This window comes from Capricornis sumatraensis, chromosome 7, assembly GCF_032405125.1.
Source record: "Capricornis sumatraensis isolate serow.1 chromosome 7, serow.2, whole genome shotgun sequence".
Taxonomy (NCBI): Eukaryota; Metazoa; Chordata; class Mammalia; order Artiodactyla; family Bovidae; genus Capricornis; species Capricornis sumatraensis.
Genome location: NC_091075.1, coordinates 18565795 through 18581249, shown reverse-complemented (window position 1 = coordinate 18581249; position 15455 = coordinate 18565795). Strand labels below are relative to the sequence as shown.

General features: G+C 38.0%; 1 protein-coding gene across 2 annotated transcripts in view; it reads left to right on the top strand.

Annotated features, from left to right (window-relative positions):
- The window catches only part of SEC24B (SEC24 homolog B, COPII coat complex component), a 79121-nt gene that overhangs the window by 25137 nt on the left and 38529 nt on the right, over positions 1-15455 (top strand). Inside the window, exon 4 of one of the 2 annotated variants that reach the window (XM_068975002.1) lies at positions 8117-8221. The exons of the other annotated variant lie outside the window; for it this stretch is intronic. Within the exon in view, the coding sequence (XP_068831103.1) occupies positions 8117-8221 (105 nt within the window). The remainder of the gene's footprint in view (positions 1-8116; positions 8222-15455) is intronic. 2 annotated transcript variants of the gene reach the window in all.

Sequence of the window (15455 nt, the reverse complement as noted above, 5' to 3'; positions counted from 1 at the left end):
AGATGATTGTATTTTAATATATTCCAGCCTCTGTTTATGATTTTATATATGTTGTAGAATTTTGTTAAATCTGTTATGCATTTTATATAATTGTAATCAGTTTGCATAATATTTTGTATTTTGCTTTTACATTTATTAAATTATATAGTTCTCCGTATATGTCTGCACAGTTTTGTAATCATGATGACTAATTCATTGTGTCAGTATAATTTACTAATCATCCCTCTATTATGAACCATTTCATTTCTCTTTTTTTTTAAATAGATTATTGTTGTTTCTTCTAGGATGAAACACCCAAGATTTCCTTGTTTAGTGAATTTACATACCCTCTTTGATGACTTCTTTGCTTGTCTTTATAATTAATAGAAAGTAACTTTTGACCCAGTTTTTAGAATGAGAGGATGAAAATGAAATTGTAAGCCACACTCTTGCCTTGTTGACAAACAATATGGTTTATTTGTTTGCTCGTTTAATAGTTTGCATGTGTTAAGTGACAGGTGTTCTTTTAACCCTGTCTCCCCACACCACCTTTTCTTTTGGCAGTATTCTTGACTGTTTTGCGTCTGGCTAAAATTCCAAATCTGTTGATGTTTCAGGTTAATTTACTGTATTTCTCATTAGATGAGAGAGAACTGTTTTGGGGATGTGTTTTAGGCACTGCATCACTATGTGATGACAAACCCTCACCTTGAGTTTGAAGAACGCTTTTTTGTTTTGAAACTTGGGGAAAGCCACGTAAATCCTTCGACTTGTCTCACTGCTCTTACTGCACCTGCTAAGTGTTCCTGTGGTCAGCAGAGGCTTTTCTGTCATTTGATTGGATTGTACATTATAGATTTTCTTCTTCTTCTTTTCTATTTTTAAGAAAAACCAACTGCAGCACCAAAGGGTATCCGTTGATTCCCAACAAGCCAGTAGATGTATTAGGAACAGAATCTAGTTGTTACAGCATTAACCTTCAAAGTGAGGGACTATCAGGAGAGTTTTACTTATCATGAGTAGAAGAAGCTTAAGGGTAGGTAGGAGCCCTAACTAAATGAGTGGTGTGTTTCCTAACCATTGGTGGCCACCTTCCAGATATTACGTATCTTGCTGCTTTTGGTCCTTTACATTGCCCCCCACTAATTTATTTTAAACCCTTTATCAGTTCTACTAGGTAGACATCCTGGTTTTAAGATAAGAAAAGTGACATTCACAGCAATTAGGTAACTTGCTCAAGATGATAAATTAGGGAATAGTAGAATGAAAAATCTTTAACTCTCACCCTCCTATCTTGTGCTGTCTCTATGAGGCTGAATTATTGTTTTTGTCAGCTGTTAAGCTCTTATCTTACTCAAGATAACGCTCCTTGAATAAGTAACAGAAAAGATAATACTGGAGACATTTGAATTGCAGCTTTTATTGTTCTGTTTTCTGAAGTAGAAGATAGGCTGCTGAGTGGTCTCTTTGCCTTTGGATGGATTTGGAATGTACACACAGGTCTGTGTGAGCTCTGGCACCAAGCGTGTTGTGCACATAGTGGTTTGTGGGCCTGATAGTTCTGGTAGTTCTGCAGGCTACAGCTGTGTATGGTGTGCTCTGCGTCTGATACGATGTCTGAAATATTGTTACTTGAAAGAGATTAGTCTTTTTCTCCTGTGAATGAAAAATGTTGCCTGCTATATAACAAGGAATGGGGCAGCCACTGAGGCGCTGTAGCTGCCCGCCAGCAGTCAGCCCTGAGGGAACTCAGGACAGAGGCAATGGGGTGCCTGCTGCCTTGCCCTAAACCGCTGCAGCGGGGCGCCTGAGGGAGTTCGGAGAGGGAAAGAACTGGACGTTGGCCTAGCGGCAGTGCATATCAAAGGAGTGATTTCACTGCGTCTTGCCATATGTAGAAAAGTGCTACACCCATTAACTGGTTTTCTTAAATTAATGGTGATCTTTTGATGTTCCAGCTGCCTGGTCTTTGTCCCCCAAACCTCTATATATCCTGGCTCCTCCCTTACCCCTTCAGAACAGCCCCTCAGAGCTGTCTGATATCCCAGCCTCCAGGCTTAAGTCCTCAGAAAGCCCGGCAAATAAAACATAGTTCTCAACCTTTGCTGCTGCTGCTGCTGCTGCTGCTGCTAAGTCGCTTCAGTCGTGTCCGACTCTGTGCGACCCCATTTAGGTTGTGCTTTTTTCCTAGTGTTTCAGAGATACCCTTTCTTAGTTATTCCCTCAGCAATTTTTACTGGTTTTTAGAGTAGAGACTTCAAATTTTTGCTTGCATACCTCCTAAAATTTTTTTGAAGAAAACTAGAACTACTTGAACATTTTTAGATCGACATCTAAAACTTTTCACCAGAAGTTTAAATACTTGCAGTTACATAATTTTCAGTGTACTGCATACATTGACTTTTAAAACAAAGATGTTGTGTTTTTCGTTGTATCCACTGGGATGAAGTCTGTCATCCTTTAAAAAAAAATAGTGAAATGAACCCTTCTTTAACAATGAGAAAGTTTACATTTTTCCTTTTTCTTCTTAATATCATATCTCCTCTCTTGAATGTAGTAAAAATATATACTTAAGCTAGAAAATTTTTAACACTCCATCATGCTTCTCTGCTACTATATATATGTATATATACATATATAATTGAAGTTTTAAAATTTGTGTTATTGTCTATAACCACAGGTGTCTAAGAATTAACACTTTTTCTTCTTGATTATTCTATCAATACAGTTATTTTGAGTTTCTAGTTGGTGAAAACAATAAACATTATGAATTTTGGTGCTTTTTAAATGGAAAGTACCTTTTCATTGGAAATACATCTTTCATTGAGGTTAATGGCTTTCTCTCCGCCCCACCATAGCTTTCTGTACCTAGGTTGCATATGGTTCATTATTAAAATAAGATACATTTTAGAAAAATTTCATTTATAGTTGTTTATTTTTGTACAGATAATTACTGAGAAAATTTTGGTCATGTAAGGTAGATAGGAATGGTATTGGAAGGGTTTTATTAAAGCAATATTGTTCTTTTAGGTTTTTTAACCTTCTGAGTTTATTTTCCAGGTTGTAGATAGCTGGTAGCATTATTATTTCATGTAGCAGTTTACAGTTTACAAACACCTTTAGGTTTTATTGTCACACTTGATCATCGTGTGAAGCAGACATACCGTATATTTCTTTTATAGAAGAGAGAAGTTGAGGTTTAGAGAGGTGTTTGTTTTACTGAGTTAGCAGTTATTCAAGATACTGTAAATTTCATTATACTATTGCCAATATAATATCACATACTTTTATCTCACAGGTAGTATCTCCACATAACCTAATTGGCAAAGGCAGTCCTCATTTTCAAACCAGTGAGGCACATTTTATTCTTTGTCAGATAGTCTGATGTAGGTTTTAATCCAATAAAATGTGTTTCTAAAGTTTCAGGAGGCATCATAAACTCCACTGAGAAATAAATTTCATCTTGTATCTCATAAGCCAGAATTACTAAAAGCTGTCAAGTTTAAATGTCAAAGTCATTCTTTTTTATAGTAAGTTATAGAAACTAGACAGTGAATCCAAATGCTGTTTCTCATTGCCAAATTTGAAACAAAGCGTTGTAATATGTACCTAATATTAAGCTATTTGTGAAGCAAAGATTGTCTTAAAAAGCACTGTATTCCTATGGTAAAATACATGCATAGTGTTATGCGCTCCAGTCACATCCAGCTCGCGACCCCGTGCTGTAGCCTGCCAGGCTCCTTTGTCCATGGAATTCTCCAGCCAAGAACACTGGAGTAGGTTGCCCTTCCCTTCTGCAGGGGATCTGCAGGCAGATTCTTTATCTTCTGAGCCACCAGGGAAGCCCTAAATATTTGCATGCTGCTGCTCCCTCTAAGTCACTTCAGTCGTGTCCAACTCTGTGTGACCCCATAGACAGCAGCCCACCAGGCTCCCCCGTCCCTGGGATTCTCCAGGCAAGAACACGGGAGTGGCATAGTGTTTATCAAACTATGTTATTTGACTTTTTTTTTTAGTATTTAAATAGGAATCATGCATAAAAGTTAGAAATAATTCCATTAATCAGACATAGTAAAAATTTGTACATATACTAATATATATACAGCATGTATATATATTTTATAATATATATATATATATGCTACTAAGTACTAATAGGTTTATTGTTGTTTAGTTGCTAAGGTGTGTATGACTGTTTTGTGACACCATGGACTTGTAGCTCACCAGTGTCCTCTGTCCCTGGGATTTCCGAGGGAAGAATACTGGAGTGGGTTGCCATTTCCTCCTCCAGGGGTTCTTCCCAACCCGCGGATAGAACCTATGTCTCCTGCATTGGTGGGCAGATTCTGTACCACTGAGACACCTGGAAAGCCCAGCTAATAGGTTTACCTGCTAATAAATTTTTTGTTGTTGGTTTTAAAAGAAGGTAGAAGGAATTAAATATTGTATAAAATAGGAGATATGAAATAGTTATTATAAATATGTTATGATAAAATGTGCTTTAAAGTACTTTGTTGAATATCTCATAGACTTTGAGAGAAATCCAGTGTATCTTGAAAAAGACTGGTAGTCCTAGAAAATATTCTACATGTTTTTAAAGGAACTGGCATTACTCAAAGTGTTGCTCAGATTGGTGGAAGGTTCTTTTTCTAATGACTTGCCCTAGGGATAAGTATTGAGAATAGTTGAAAATAATTGTTTTCTTTTAAATATACACAAAAACATGTTTTGAAGTTCAGTAGTGATTGTAGCAAATACTTGTGTAGTATTTACTGTATTTCAGGTTCCATTCTAGGATTTAAAATATATTAATTCATTTAATCCTCCCAGCAACCATTTGAGGTAGTCATTGTCCCGTCTTACAGATGATATAAATGAAGAACAGAGAGGTTAGTAATTTGCCCCAAAACACACAGGTAGTAAGTGGTATTTCCTGGAATTGAACTCAGAGACCCCATTTTATCCATAATGTCCTGCTGCTTGTCTGTTTAATATTTCTTACTATTTTTGCTTTGTTCTCATCGAACTCTGAAAAGCAGTGGCTTCTTTGATAGTAGTGGTTGGGGCCTGCATATGTGCAGAGTCATTAAATAAATCATTATTCCCAGTACCCTACTTTTCAATATAAAGCCAACCCTGTTTCTAATATGTTTAATTTTTAACTGAAGCATGTATGGCAAGGTAAAAGAAAGTCTGTAGATTTAAGGTGCCTTGATTAATCATTTAAAGAAGGAGGAAACTTTCCTATATTAAGATTTAGAATAAGTGAAGGGAATGTTTTCTTTTGTAAGTTGAGAAAAAGTCTGTTCTTGACACAGGTACTTTCTTGGACAAAGTATAGGAAAGAAAGTACTGTGGAAAGTGATTACCGTAAAAACCGTTCTTTTGTGGGAATCCTTGCAAAGTTTTCTAGTGTATGTGCTTGGAAGACTAGGTTAGGAAAGGTAACAGTCGCTCAAAAGTCTGAGCTCTTGAGTTTAAAAAAGCTAGCCTCCCCAAAGGATTTATTTTCTCTTTAGACTGGTTTTATTTATTCTCAGTGTAACTGTATCTAGGGAACAGTAAAGATGCCTTTTATTAAGCAACTCCAACTTTCATGACAAGTAGTTTAAAGAGAATGTCTTTTTTAAAATATTGGACACCTGTTAATAACAGGTTCTTTATCATGTCATTCAGTCTGTGAAATAATGTTCTCCCTCTTGGTTTTCTAGATTTATACCTTGAGAGCTCTGACAGAATAAAATAGGAATGTGGCTTTGCGTCCTTGTTTGATGGTGATGGTGATGGTGGTGGTTGGACATGTGCCCCGTGTACATTTCTACAGTGTACTGTGTATAGTCTAGAGCAGGGCATTTAATATGGATTGATTGTTTTCCTAGAACTCTTACCATTCTTCTGTGGATTAAACAGAATGTTATATTCTTGTACCGTTAGTATTCCTAAACTTTTAACAAACTTTAGTTAAACGAGCAAAGAAAGGTTAAAATGCACAGTAGATTGAGTCATCATTGGGAAAGAGCTTAAATACTGATACATTCATCTCTAGCACTTCTCAAAAGAGATTGCCTCTTTTTAGGACAGTGAAATTAAGTATGTTGTGTGACATTCAGTTAATATAGTATGTTGACAACCATTGAATGATCTAAAATGATATTATAATAAATAATATTACTGTTCCATCTTATTTTTAGGTTTGTTCCAGTGCATTAAATAGTTGCTCTATAAAAAAAATTTTTTTTTGCTTCCAATTCAGCATTGGATATTTTCCCAGTAAAATGTGAAACCTGTTTTTATTCAGTAAATCTGGAAAAAGAGGAAAATATTTATCTTATAACACACATAGGTTTGCCCTATGCTTTGACTCCTCTGATTAGGTACAAAATCAACAGTCTACACAGTCATGAAAAGAATGGATTTTCTTCCTGTTTTTTGGACTCTCTTAGCTTAGCACAGCAGATAGAAATTTCTTGTTTTCTTCTTTCTCTTGTTTCTTATTATATACATACACATACGTGTACTTTTTAAAGTGCAGTGCTAATTGGTATTTTGAGAAAGTATTTCATTTTTAAAGAAGTCCTTAAATTGGAGAATTTTTCTAAAAAATATTTTTACTGTTAACATGTCTAAATATAAACTTCTTAGTCTATTTAACCTAAAGTCTAATATTAGTCAAATTTTCATTTTAACTAGGCTATTATTAGAGGAACTTGCCACTCTGAATTTGGTCTTTCAAGGTATCAAGTTTATTTTTTGTGTTGCCTGAACTTACTTTGCACTGATTTTTACTTTTTCAGGTGAATTTGTTATAACTGCCATTTTATCTGTATTTCAAACGTATTTCAGCAAAGCTAGCAGATTTGTCAATGACGTCTTTAGTCATGAGGATCAAAGCTTTACTCATATACAGTTTAACCTTTGCTGTCTTCTAAGTTCAGACTTGACTTTGTTAAAATTTTTTTATTATACTCCATGCTAATTAAGAAGGTCACCTGAAAAAAAAACAAAACCGAGCATGAGAGGACTACCACATGATTTTTTAGTGAGGCAGGGCTTCATTGTACTTACAATATTGTGACATGTTATTGAAAATCCACGTTATATTTCTGGGTTCTTTTTTTTCTTTTTCAAATTGAGCTCTAAGATTTTTCTTTGTAAGGATGTTTATTCTTTTTTATTTTTAGAATGTTTATTCTTATTTATGAAGAGTATGTATTTTTAAGTGTATATATATATTATTTTTAAGTGTATATATATATATATATGTTTTTAAAATTTTCCCTCTTAAAAATTTTGTGGATCTTAGTTTTTGTCCTGATTTTGCTAGAATAATTAAATAATGAAAATATGCAGCCAACTTTTTTGTTTTAAAGGGCGGTGTTGTCCAGTTACTAGTTGTGCCTTTTCCATAGGCTGCTTTCTCTTGCTGTATCTCCCACTGCGGACCTGTCTCCTTCACTTAATTCAGTCTCACGTGTAGGCAGTAGGCTGATGCTGAGATGATTTGCTGCCTCTGAAAATTCACTTTAATTGTCTCACTTGTCGGGCTACAGTTAATAAGCAGCCCCCCCCCTTTTTTTTTTCTTTTGAGCATCTCCTCTGAGCAGAGAAGGATGCTAGATACAGTTCTTTTCTTTAACTGTCATTCTTTTTCCGTTATGAGAACTGAGTCACCATCAGGGTGGCATTAGCAGAAGGAAGGTACCGAGGATTTGTATGTGTGTTGTATGCTGTATAAATTCATTTCAGTAGAAGTGATCACTGCTCACCAAGAATACATGGTCCCAAAGGAAGTATACCACAAGGGCCCCAAGGTCAAAGAAGGTAAACATGTGTAGAGCTCAGTAAAATGTTCAGAGACTATCAGTGGAGTTTCCTAAATATTATCGATGTCAGACATGGTGCTTTTTTTTTTTTTTTAACACATAAACCAGTTCATATTAAAGCTGCTTTTACTAAACTGCTTCACAGAGATTTCTAACAGTTTCAGTTTTGATTATAAATTAGCTAATATTAATATGCATGCTGGGGTGTTCTTTGGAATGTCAGAGTTCTTTCTCACTTTTGATGCAATGTCAAAATTTTATTTCTCATCTTTCCCGTTGGTTTGACTCTTGTGTTTGTGCTTTCCACTTTACAGGCATGCAGTATGGTGAATATGTTAATAACCAAGCTAGCTCCGCACCAACTCCCTTGTCATCAACTTCCGATGATGAGGAAGAGGAGGAGGAGGATGAGGAAGCAGGTCTGCTTTAGCTTTACCCCAGTTCTTGAACTTTTCCTACTCAAGTTTTCTTTTTATGTCCATAGTCTTACTCGTCCTTAAACAATGTGTCTTTGCAGATTTAGCTCATTAGATTGGTTTGGGCTATAGAAGGTGGGGGTCACTGGAGGCGTTTTGCTTGTTTGTTTTGTGTTTCCTTTTTTGGACATCTTTACCATTTTGTAAGTAACAATGCATTTTTCATGATGATAGAGTGCTTTCTTCTTTCAGAAGTTTATTTTCTCTCATGCCACATGCTAAAGAATGAGTCCTGACTGATGCTTTTGGCCGATGATTGCTGTAGCACCCTTTTAGGAATGTTTTATTTTCTGCTTTGCATGCTACTTTGGGATAATCAAAATGAATCATGTGGGTTTTATAAAACTGATATAAAAATTGGAGAGCGTTTCTCTGAGGTCTTTTCTTTGTGGCCCGTCTTGTCATATATTTTGAAGACCCCATATTTGTAGTAGCTTTCCTACTTCATGAAGTAGAAGTTCACATCTTGCTAGTTGAAGAAATTGTGCATGCGATGTTGTGTTGCAGCCTGTTTAGTATCTTTTTCTACCTTTGATAAGTATAACTGCTAACTTTTAAGTAATTCAGTTCCTCTGTTAATTTTAATATTTTAAGACTGAATCAATAAGTGATGATCTTTCAAGTTATACATGACCATGATTCTCTGTTATCTTTGTAACTGAGTGGAAGGATTTGCTCTGTAAACAGTCTGTTTAAATAGAGCTTTCTGTTTCCTTTGCATTTTTTAAACATTCAAATCCTTATGCATGATTTGTGGGCACAGGGTGAAAGTTAAGGGTTCCAGAAGGATGGTATTTTTTTCTTCCCTTAAAAAATCCAGATACCCATTTATCTTTATGAATTTTTGGTAGTTTTTTATTTTACATAATTTCAGTCTTACAGAAGAGTGAAAGAAACTACCGTATGTACTTTACCAAGATAAACCATTTTTGCCTCATCCTCGCTATATGCAGTTTTTCCTGTGTCATTTGAATGTAAGGTGGAGATACCATGAACCTTTACCTCTGAATATTTCAGTGTGTTTTTCCTGACTGTAAGGACAGTGTCTTACATAACACAAGCATAATATAGTTATCAGGAAATCAGTCACTGTTACCTTAATATCTGTTACACGGTCCACAGTCATATCTTAACAGCTGTCTTAATAAGATCTTTTATAGCTGTTTCCATGGCCTGGGATCTAATCCAGGGTCATGGTGTTGAATTTAGTCGCCATTTATTTAGACTTCTTCAACCTACAACAGTCTCTTAACCTTTCTTTATTTTTCGGACTTTGACACTTTTTTGATTAAATTGAAATCACTCATTTTTGGTGAGATTACCACTGAAGTATGGTGTGTTCTCAGAGCCTCCTGTTAAGAGGCACATGCTGTTGATTTGTTCCCATATTGATGATATTTAACTTTGATGACTTAAGATGGTGTCTGCCAGATTTCTCAACTGTAAAGTTACTTCTCTTTTCCCTTGAAATTAATAAGTAATTTGTGGGGAAGTTCTTTGATACTATTATAAATATCTTGTTATTTATTAAACTAGCATACATTAGTTTGAACATTCTTCAGAGATTTTCCAGTTCTAACATTCCCTCTTTGTTCATGAGTTCAGGTTTCACTGTGAAGAAGAGCCTTCTCTTCTCTCTTATTGATTTCTTTGGGTTTATAATGACTCATGGATTCTTGTTTTATTCAGTGGGTCATAATCCATTACTGTCATTAGTTATTCTAATAGCAATTTGTCTTCAACCTGGGCAGCAGCAGCTTCTTCAAGCTGTCTTTTAAAAATGTTCCCATGAATCTTTAAGCACTTATTTTAAGTCCCTTAAGTCCTCACTAAGATGTTCCTAGCTCATCTTGTGTTTGGGCTGCTGCAACCTGGGATGGACCATTTCCCTCAGTCCTGGTACCTGTACTGCAGAAGGGCATTGTAGGAGCCAGGGTCTTACTGTAACTGATGGCCCTTGATGGCCTTTGCTGCTGAAGGGCCACTGGTCCCAGGCCCTGGCATTCTAATTATTTAACGCAGGGGTTATTCAGATCCTACAAATGTCTCAGTTTTTAACCTTATGATCCTAATTTTACACAGTTCAAAAATGTGTTACTTTGTGTAATGTTGTCAGCCTAAATTGCCCTGTTTTTGTTCTGCTGAACGATTAGGTGCGTTGGTTGAAAATCCCGTTTCCTTAGATGGAAAAAAAATCAGATAATGAAAAAGATTTAGCATTTATGGCTTTTCTCCTGTCACCTTACATTATTTAACTACAGCTATGGGTTTTTGTATCATTTCTTCTCGATTCAAACCCCCATTTTGTTACTTACTAGCTTTGTGACCTGAGACAAGTTTCTTAAACTCATTGAGCCTCAATTGACTCATCTTGTCAGTGGAGAATGATAGTAACAGTTACACATGGTTGTTTTTAGGATTGAAGGTGTTCTTTGTCAAGAGCTTAGAACAGTGTCTGGCAAATGCTGAAATCTCTCTAAAAATTAGTTGTCATTAATAATGTTGAGAACATGTTCTTATCTCAGTTTTATTCTTCCCTACAATCTTGCAACGCAGAGATAATTGGCTCCATTTTGCAGATGAGTTGATTGAGATGTGAACAATGCATTTGCCTCAAACTAGGTCTGTTTGTCTGCTGAGAGGTATGGACAGTGTAGTCCTCATGTCCTCGTGAGAACATGAAGCCCTGAAGTAGAGGGGACTAAAGAGCACATGCAGTGGCCACTGTGGCTTGGCTTAGGTATTGTCTTCCTCTTTGCCTTTTTATCGTGCAGCAGGATAATAGGGCTTCCCTTGTGGCTTAGCTGGTAAAGAATCCGCCTGCAATGCAGGAGACCTGGGTTCGATCCCTGGGTTGGGAAGATCCCCTGCAGAATGGAAAGGCTACCCACTCCAGTATTCTGGCCTGGAGAATTCCATGGACTGTATAATCCATGGCGTTGCGAAGAGTCGACACGACTGAGTGACTTTCACTATTCACACTAAAATAAAATAAGACTGTATTATGGACATTTTCCCTAGGATCCTGGTGTTATCTCCTTATGGTTTGTAAATAAAAATACTGTTTTTGTTGGTTGCAAATTAAAGGGACATTCTGAGTGAGAGGAAAGAAAAAATAGAAAGGAAATTTAGCTTTAAAATGATTTTTTAAAAGTCCTGGTCAGTTACAGTATTTTTTCCATATGTAAAATGGTAAACGAAAGTGCCTCAAATTGGTGTGGAGGTTACATATAAGCAGCTCTATGAAGTAGAGAATTTGGAGTGTTCTATTTGTTAACTGTTTCAGAGGTGTTTTTTTTTCCTATAATCATTAGATTCTTGGGTGTTTAGTTCATGTGAAATTATTCTCCAACTTTGGAAAAATTTGTTAAGCAGTAGTAAAATACCAACTAACAGGTCGGGAAATCGTAATATTAATATTCTTTATGCTGTGCTCTATGTGCTTAGTCACTCAGTCGTGTCCAGTTCTTCGCGACCCCATCGACAGTAGACCGCCAAGCTCCTCTGTCCGTGGGAATTCTCCAGGCAAGAATACGGGAGGGGTTGCCATGCCCTCCTCCAGGGGATCTTCCCAACCCAGGGATCCAACTCAGGTCTCCCGCACCGGAGGCAGATTCTTTACTGTCTGAGCCACCAGGGAAGCCCGTATATATTCTTTATGCTTTTCATTTATTGAAGCTTATGGTTTGTTTGACAGTGTGTCTATCTAGGAGTCAAGTACAGGGATATTTCTTTAAAGCTTTCATTTCATTTTTTTTTTTTAAAGCTTTTGGATTTAAAAGAAAATTTTAATTTCAGTTCTGATTTTACATTAAACCATCTAATTATATCTTTAAAATTACATGCTACAAATAGGCTTCCTTTTTTCAAGTTTCCTTGTTAAATGCATACTTGGAAACTGAAATAGGATTTTGTACTGGAGACAGTCTTATGTTTTGTTGGAAGCTTGTGAAAGTTCAGAATTGTTCGAGAATAAACTTAGATTTAAAGAAAGCAGATAGCAAGCTGCTTATAATGGTTATATTTTAAATTCTTCACTAAGTTTATTCAGTTACAGATATTCTCTCCTTCAGTTGTTAGTGCTAGAGTGGACCTTTGGTGGACAAATACCATCATACCTGTACTAGTAAGGAATACTAACTTGAAAATGGGAGTGAAAGCAGTGACCTGAAATTGAGCAGTGAGATAAAGTGAAAGGGGGGGCGGTGTAAAAAGCCAAAGACCAGGGCCAGCCCTAGTCCCTGGAAGACACTATTGTCTAGCATTCTGTCACCTGCTCTCCGTATGCCCAGCCGCCTTTCCTCTAGGGAATTTTCAGGTTGGGAAGAGGCCGGAGGACAAGAGGAAGTTCTCTCCCATAATGTGACAGCTTGATGCTTTATTCTGTAAATAATGTTAGAAGAAAAAAACTTTTTTTTTTTCATAATGAGTTTTAAGGTGCTAGTCAGTTTTTACTTGACTTTCACACAGACTAATAGTAATTATTCAGTGCCAGGCACTACCTCAGAGAGAATATGTTTTTGCTTGACTTGGTTATTTTAAAAGGTAATGCTGCATTTTGACATAGAACAAATAAAGTCAACTCTTATAAAGGACAGGACAGTATTGGCCTTATTTCTACCTTCCAAAGAAAATTCCTTTAAAAAAAAAAAAAAGTTCAAGTATATCATGCAGTGTCACTAACTGTAATCATTATGTGCTGTACATTAGATTCCCAGGTCCCTAGAACTGTTACAACTGGAAGATTTTCTTCTTTGATCAACATCTTCCCTTTTCCTCCACCATCCTAACACCCCTTGCCAAAGGAAATCCCTAAAAGGGTTCAATCTGACTCTCTGTCTTTTTAATAATTTTATTTATTTTTGGGTGTGCTGGGTCTTCATTGCTGCACCGGCCTTTTCTCTAGTTGCAGGGGGAGGGGGCGCCTACGCTCCAGTTGCAGTGCACAGGCTTGTTGCGGTGGCTCCTCTTTTTGTGGATCACGGGCTCGGTAGTTGCGGCACAGGGCTCGGCAGCTGCTACTCATCAGCTCCAGAGCGCGGGCTCGGTAGCTGTGGCACAGGGCTTGGTAGTTGCGGCACAGGGCTCGGCAGCTGCTGCTCATCAGCTCCAGAGCACGGGCTCGGTAGTTGCGGCACAGGGCTCGCCAGCTGCTGCTCATCAGCTCCAGGGCACGGGCTCGGTAGTTGCAGCACAGGGCTCGGCAGCTGCTGCTCATCAGCTCCAGGGCACGGGCTCGGTAGTGGCGGCACAGGGCTCGGCAGCTGCTGCTCATCAGCTCCAGAGCACGGGCTTGGTAGTTGTGGCACAGGGCTCGGTAGCTGCTGCTCATTAGCTCCAGGGCATGGGCTCGGTAGTGGCGGCACAGGGCTCTGTAGTTATGGCACAGGGCTCGGCAGCTGCTGCTCATCAGCTCCAGGGCACGGGCTCGGTAGTTGTGGCACAGGGCTCGGTAGCTGCTGCTCATTAGCTCCAGGGCACGGGCTCGGTAGTGGCGGCACAGGGCTCTGTAGTTATGGCACAGGGCTCTGTAGTTATGGCACAGGGCTCGGCAGCTGCTGCTCATCAGCTCCAGGGCACGGGCTCAGTAGTTGCGGCACATGGGTTTAGTTGTTCTTCAGCGTGTGGGATCTTCCCAGACCAGGGATTGAACCCATCTCTCTTGCACTGGCAGGCTGATTCTTTTACCGCTGAGGGAAGCCCTAATAGGTTGGGGCTACCAGGAAAGCCCCAATCTATCTTTCTTGCTAACTAATGTACTACTATTTGATTATTTTAAAAAGTAAATATCTTCAAACTAAATTCAGTACATATTTAGTATATTTTTAAAATTTTAGAAATTGAGCACATATACTGGCTCTGTGAAGGAAGTAAACAGATATCATTGCCATTAAGAAAAATATTAGTTTGAGGGTCTTCAGTATTCATTGAAATCAATCAGTTCAGTTGACAGTCATGTCTGACTTTTTGCAACCCCATGGACTGCAGCATGCAAGGCTTCCCTGTCCATCACCAACTCCCGGAGCTTACTCAGACTCATGTCCATCGAGTTGGTGATGCCATCCAACCATCTCATCTTCTGTTGTCCCCTTCTACTCTTGCCTTCAGCCTTCCCAGCATCAGGGTCTTTTCCAAGGAGTCAGTTCTTCACATCAGGTGGCCAAAGTATTGGAATTTCAGCGTCAGTCCTTCCAATGAATATTCTGGACTGATTTCCTTTAGGATTGACTGGTTTGATCTTCTTGCAGTCCAAGGGACCCTCAAGAGTCTTCTCTAAAACCACAGGTCAAAAGCAGCAGTTCTTCAGCGCTCAGTTTTTTTTATAGTCCAGCTCACATCCACGCATGACTACTGGAAAAACCATAGCTTTGACTAGACAAACCTTTGTTGCCAAAGTGATGTCTGCTTTCTATGCTGTCTAGGTTGGTCATAGCTTTTCTTCCAAGGAGCAGTTGTCTTTTAATTTCATGTCTGCAGTCGCCATCTGCAGTGATTTTGGAGCCCCCCAAATAAAGTCTGTCGCTGTTTCCATTGTTTCACCATCTATTTGCCATGAAGTGATGGGACCAGATGCCATGATCTTAAGTTTTCTGAATGTTGAGTTTTAAGCCAACTTTGTTTCACTCTCCTCTTTCACTTTCATTAAGAGGCTCTTAATTTCTTCTTCACTTTCTGCCATAAGGCTGGTAGTATCTGCGTATCTGAGGTTATTGATATTTCTCCTGGCAATCTTGATTCCAGCTTGTGCTTCATCCAGCCTGGCAGTTCACATAATGTACTCTGCATATAGATTAAATAAGTAGGATAACAATATACAGCATTGACGGACTTCTTTCCCGATTTGGAACCAATCAGTTGTTCCATGTCCAGTTCTAACTGTTACTTCCTGATCTGCATACAGATTTCTCAGGAGGCAGGTAAGATGGTCTGGTATTTTTATCTCTTGAAGAATAGTCCCCTGTTTGTTGTTATCCACACAGTCAAAGGCTTTGGTGTAGTCAATAAAGCAGAAGTTTTTCTGGAACTCCTTGCTTTTTTGATGATCCAATGGATGTTGGCAATTTGATCTCTGTTTCCTCTGCTTTTTCTAAATCCAGCTTGAACCTCTGGAAGTTTTCAGTTCGTGTACTGTTGTTCTGTTGAAGCCTGGCTTGGAGAATTTTGAGTATTACTTCGC